Source organism: Excalfactoria chinensis, chromosome 8, assembly GCF_039878825.1.
Source record: "Excalfactoria chinensis isolate bCotChi1 chromosome 8, bCotChi1.hap2, whole genome shotgun sequence".
NCBI classification, from domain to species: Eukaryota; Metazoa; Chordata; class Aves; order Galliformes; family Phasianidae; genus Excalfactoria; species Excalfactoria chinensis.
In genome coordinates, this window is record NC_092832.1 from 26940026 (window position 1) to 26945819 (window position 5794).

A 5794-nucleotide genomic window follows, 5' to 3' on the forward strand; every position below is an offset into this window, starting at 1 on the left:
GCGGGGCGCGCCGGGACTCGGAGGCGGCCCGCGCCCAACGCCGCGCGCGCGTGGGCGGCGAACTACAGCTCCCGGCGTGCCCCGCGCCGCCATTGTGCCGGGCCGCTGGGCGGGGCGGGGCGCGGGCCGCCATGACTGCGGCGGGGGCGGGAGCGCGGCGTGCGGGGCGACGCTGGGCGCGAAAACTAACCCGGCTCCACACGCAGCGACCGACGGATCCGCGTGCGGCTCCGGCTGTCGGGAGGAACGGCCCAATAGCCGAACAGCCCAATAGCGGAACAGCCGAACAGCCCAATAGTCCTCAGGCCTCGGCGAGCATCTTTCTAACGCCCGCCGTGCGGCCGCGTCCAGCCATTGCTTCAGAAAGTCACTTTAGTCACGTATTTGCAGCTGAGCCCCCAGCAGCCGCGTGCAGTGGGGGCAGCGCTGCTGGAGGACGCCTTGTGACGGCCACGGATCACACCCAGCATCACACGCAGCTCTCAGGACATCCATCGTGCAGCTCCTCTGCAGCCCGGCCCGGCTGTACCCCACAGCTGTGCATCGCCCCTGCAGCCGGGAGCTCCGTGCTCTATGCTGTTACTCTGTGCTCTTTGCTGTTGCCCCGTGCTCTATGCTGTTACTCCATGCCCTGTGCTGTTACTCCGTGCTCTATGCTGTTGCCCCGTGCTCTATGCTGTTGCTCCATGGGGCTGAAATGTCCGCCCTCCTGCTGCCCACCACAGCCGCTCTCCACATGCCTGCATTGCGCTGCTCTGCTATTTCTGAGCATTGCCAGCAGCTGTCGGCTCATTAAGCAAGAAGAGGAAACGCAGCCGGCTCGAGGCACAGGGGTCGGGGTTGGGGTGGGCCCTCACTCCGCTCCTCAGCTGTATTTTTTCTGACTTTGAACTAAAGAGCCCCTATGAGTGCACAGTGCTGGTCCTCTCCCCATGTGTGCCACCTCCCTGCCACAACACAGGACAGACCCACCAGACGGCGACTGCTCGGGTGCTCTTTGAGGCCACACTGACTTCTTGCATGGAGAACGTGAGTGCTCTGAACAAAGTACAGCCATGGCTTCGGAGCAGCAAGAGAAGCTCCGTGCGTCACCTCATGGCATGCTGCAAAGCAGCTTCAGCAACTTTCTGCTCAGCTCCCTGGCAGCCATTCTCGCTGGATTCCCGATGTGCTGCATGGAGGCGGCACTAAGAGCAGTGCTCACGGCTGCAATTAGATGCAGGGAATGCAGCAGCAACCAGAACACAGCGTGCTTTGTGCTGAGCTCTTTGCACTGAGCGCTCCTGGTGCGTGGGCTCGAGTCCTGGAGCAGTGCTGACGTCCTGCAGGGCTCCTGTGTGCCCTCTCATTTCAGCATGGGTTTTCCAGAGCAGGAAACCCAGCAGTGCCGTTAGCAGGAGGGCTGTAAACAGGTGAACAACAGCACTGCTTCCTCACAAGGCAAAGCATCGGGAAGCAAAAAAGCTCAGCACCGCTCTGCACGTGGAGATGTGCAACAGAGAAGTGAAGCAAAGCGTGCAGCCGCAGAACTTCAGGTAACACGGACTAATTGAGCCCTGCCTGTTCCTTCTTCCCCTGCATCCCAAGCGACTCACAAGGTGAGTGCTGCTCCTTCCCGGCCCTGGGACAGCCGGTATTTCCAGCTGACAGAGGCAGCCTCAGGAAGCAAAGGGTTGGTCCTGAGCTCTGCCCTTAACCAAACTGCATCCAGCCACCCTCAGTGGGCTCTGCTGTGCTCTGTCCTCAGCACATGGAAGGAGGAGAAGAAATAAGGTATTTTCCCCTCACAGCAGCAGTGCTGTGGAAGCCAGGACGAGTGAAGCGCATGCAGTGCTGCCAGCGGTGCTGCTCTGTGCCACCACACCCTTGGAGCTGTATCTGCGGCCCAGCCGGCTGCAAAAGAGCAAACATGTCTCCTTTGAACTCATTCACTGTGCTGCAGCCCATGCCATGACTTTCCGGCTGGATCAGCTCTGGCTCGGTGTCGCTCCCTGAGACTTTCAGGGGCTTTGCTCCTTTTCCCCACTGTCAGACCCACGTTCCGAGGCCGGCCCTGCAGCCAGGCTCCGTGCATTCAGGGCGCAGCGTTGCCAGCTGTGCCCCTGGGTGATGCTGGGGCTGCAGAGCGCCTCGGCGTGCTGAACGTGCTGGCACCGGGCGCGCTCAGACCACGTGTGCTGGAGCGCACAGGCAGCAGCAGCCGGCGGGGGAACGCGGGCAGGCGAGATCAAACGGCCTGAAAGCAGGTCACGGCATCACCCTGCTGCAGACAGCATGGCAACTGCTCATTAGGGTGATTACAGGCGGAGGAGCTGCCCCGGCTCTCTGCTAATGAGCTGCACGGGCTGCCCGACCGGTGCGGCACAAGCAAAGCCTGCGGCTGTTGGTGCGCGTTCAGCTCCCGAGGTTTCCTCGTGCTCCTGATCACCCCGCCCGTGTTCCTGTCCCATCCCCTGCTCCTGTTCGCCCCCAGCCCTGTCCCAGCAGCGCAGCACAGCCCCGGCCCGCTGCTGGAATCTGATACGACCCTGCAGAGCATCCCATGCAGCCCTGGCTGCCTTCCTCCGACTGCTCTGAGAAGCAGAGACAACATGTAGAATGAGGAGCTGGGTTGGGAATATCGATGTATTCACATTCTTCTGTATTCCCCCTCCTTCACAACGTGATGCCATGGATCGTATATAGTTACTGGCAGTTGGAACTGGATGATCTTTAAGGTCCATTCCAGCCCAAGCCATGCTACGATTCTATGATTGTGTAAATACTCTGTGTATATATAATTTCTATATATAAAGGAATCTCTATAAACATCACATGAGCAGTAGCTCCCCAGACCTACCTCTGTCCCATCACCCTGCTGGGACGGACCCAATGCATGGCTGGCACTGAAAATCAGAGCCCACAGCTGGACCCAGGGCCTGAAAAGAAGGGAAAAACGGTGACAAGGGGTTCAGAGTGCATGGATTCCTCCCGTGCAGCTCTGCGGATGCTCCGTGGATGCTTTGTGGATGCTCACACCCCCACAGCTCTCCGTGCCCCCCCAGGACATTGTTGCTGGCTGAGGCAGGCAGGACGCAGCTCGCACTGCTGCATTCTTCTGCTTGTTCTGCTCCCTCTCATTTCCCTCCGGCCCGGGGGCTGAGCCTGGAGCCGTGCTGCCAGCGCTGGGTGGGGGCGAGGGATGCTGGGAGCTGCGTGCTCGTCCTGGAGCAGGGGAGGCATAGGGGATCCCTGTCGGACTCACTGATCCCCGCAGGGAGCTGCAGCGCAGGAAAATAAAGGGGCAGCAGCTGCTGCTTGCTTTGCAGGGAGCAACCACCGGCCGTGCAGCTGGGCAGATGTGGAGGGCTGTGGGGCACGTTGGGGTTGTGGTACCCAGGGCAGGAGGATGCTGGAGCAGGGATTGAATGTGGAGGTGAGCAACGAGGAGCTGGCAGCAAAAGAGCCCGATTTGGAGAGCAGGGCGCAGTAGGGCAGTAATGCAGTAATGCAGTAAGGCAGCCCCGCCGGCACGCCCAGGTGATCGGAGCTCAGAGCGGCTCCAGCTCTAATCCCATCCCATCCCATCCCCTGCGCTGGCACTGCCGATCCGGCCGCTAATGAGGCGAAGTTAATTGGAGCCGCGCACAATGCGCCCACCTGTTGTGCCGGGCCGCACCATCTGCCGCCCACCTGAGGCCCCCGTGGCCGGGCCGTGTCCCCGGGTCGGGCTGCCCGGAGCCGCCCACGAAGCGGCGCGCCGCCCACCCCTCAGTGCGGCCCCACGGAGCGCACCGGGACCCGAGCACGAGGAAGGCCCACGAGGAAGCTCCCCGCTCGCGACTTATGGCCCCACGCACGTGGCCGCGAGCGCTGCCCGGGCCGCTCCCTCCCACCCGGGAGCGAAGTTCTCCCGTCCCCGCGCCGTGACTCAGCGCCAGCACCGATCGCTGACCCCGCGCACCGCACGGCCACGCGGGGCAGCACCGCGCGGGGAAACGAGCGGCGGGAGGCCACGCCCCTTCTCCAGGCCACGCCCCCTCTCCAGGCCACGCCCACACTCTCCAGGCCACGCCCCCGTCTCGCAGACCACTCCCCTCTCCCCCAAGCCACGCCTTCTCGTCTCCCCATTAGCCAATCAGCGGCCGCCGCCCCGCCGGTTCCCGTGGCAGCGCTGCCCGGTGGCGGACTTCGGCGCCGGGCGGTGAGAAGCCCAGGGCTCATTTGCATGAACCAATAGAACGCGAGTATGCAAATGTAGGCAGAGCGGGTTGGCTGGGAGCGGGCCGGATAACGACGGTGGGGGCGCCTTTGTCCCGCAGAGGCGGCGGCGAGAAGGGAGCGGAGCGGAGCGGCCGGAACGGGAGCGGGGCCGGGCCGGGCCGGGCAGTGGCAGCGCTCCCATTCCGAGCGGCCGCACTATGACTTTGGAGGAGCTGCCTGGCGACCAGCGCACCGCCGGCAGGTACGGAACGGGGAACGGGGGGATGCGAACAACTTGTGAGGGAGGGGACGGCGAACACGGTGCTGACCGGCCGTGTGCGTGTGCAGGATGGAGCAGGCGGGGGACGCGCTGGAGGAGGTGCTGAGCAAGGCGCTGAGCCAGCGGAGCCTCACCCTGGGTGTCTACGAGGCGGCCAAGCTGCTCAACGTGTGAGTGAACCGCTCTCCGCGTCCCCCACCCGACCCTCAGCCCCATTCCGGTTCCCTCAGCCCCCCTCCGGTTCCCTCAATGCTGACTCCGCTGTTTCCCCCCCCATCAGCGACCCCGACAACGTGGTTTTGTGCCTTCTGGCCGCCGATGAGGAAGAAGAAGGAGACGCTGCTTTACAAATCCACTTCACTTTAATCCAAGCTTTCTGCTGCGAGAACGACATCAATATCCTACGGGTCAGCAATCCGGCTCGTTTAGCCCAGTTGTTGCTTCCCGACGGCGGTCCTGAACCACCCACTGATCTCCATTGCGTTTTGGTCACGGTGAGTCCATTGCTGATGACTCAATGCCAATGTCCCGGGGAGGTTCCCCGAGGCCGAGACGTCGGCGTCCGCCGACGTCTCGGCCTCGGGGAACCTCCCCGGGACCAAAAAATGCTGTTATTTAAGTGAATTTCTCGCTCAAACCAGCATTTTTCCCCCCATCAGAATCCCCACTCCTCCCAATGGAAGGATCCAGCGCTGAGTCAGCTGATGTGCTTCTGCAGGGAGAGTCGCTATATGGATCAGTGGGTGCCGGTCATCAACCTCCCCGAACGGTGACCGCGTCCCAAACCCAGCACCAAAACACAGCGCTCAGGAATCGATCAACCTCCAACCCTTTCCCCCCTTCGACACACACCCTTATAAAGGAGCTGGAAGAGCCAACCCCCATCCCCGGATTGGGGATGCAGCGATGCCGAGCGCCCTTTTCCTTGGGCTGCTTTTCCTTTTCTAAGTGCGACTTGACAGTTTCTGGTTGAAATCTTCTTAGAAGAAGCTCCAAACAGGTTTAAACGGGGACGCTTGGCAAACCATCCTCTCGTATTGGTTTTTTTTTTTCGTTTCGGGATGGCGATTCTCAAGGTTTTTAATGCTAAGATATATAATAATAAGTTATTTTATGATATCGACGGGGAAAAATAATAATAATAATAGTTATTTATACTCTGAGGTCTGAGAGCCGGACTACCCTCGAGCACTCGGTCCACAGCCGCACGTCCTTTAGGCGCTGCTGAAAGCAGCCCCTGTGATGTAATGGTTGGCAATGGGACGGAGCTTTGGGGGGTTTTGAGTTTGGTTTTTCTTGGGGTTTGTTTTTTGCAATAAAGTTGTGACTCTG

The 5794-nt window shown here is 61.2% G+C and overlaps 1 protein-coding gene across 1 annotated transcript; it reads left to right on the forward strand.

The window, feature by feature from the left end:
• The first annotated feature begins 4283 nt into the window (after nucleotides 1-4283).
• On the forward strand, nucleotides 4284-5794 carry GADD45A (growth arrest and DNA damage inducible alpha). The gene is made up of 4 exons (XM_072343361.1): nucleotides 4284-4444; nucleotides 4531-4632; nucleotides 4743-4956; nucleotides 5122-5794. Exons 1-4 carry the CDS (start codon nucleotides 4401-4403, stop codon nucleotides 5233-5235), a joined length of 474 nt encoding a protein of 157 aa, XP_072199462.1. The 5' UTR covers nucleotides 4284-4400; the 3' UTR covers nucleotides 5236-5794.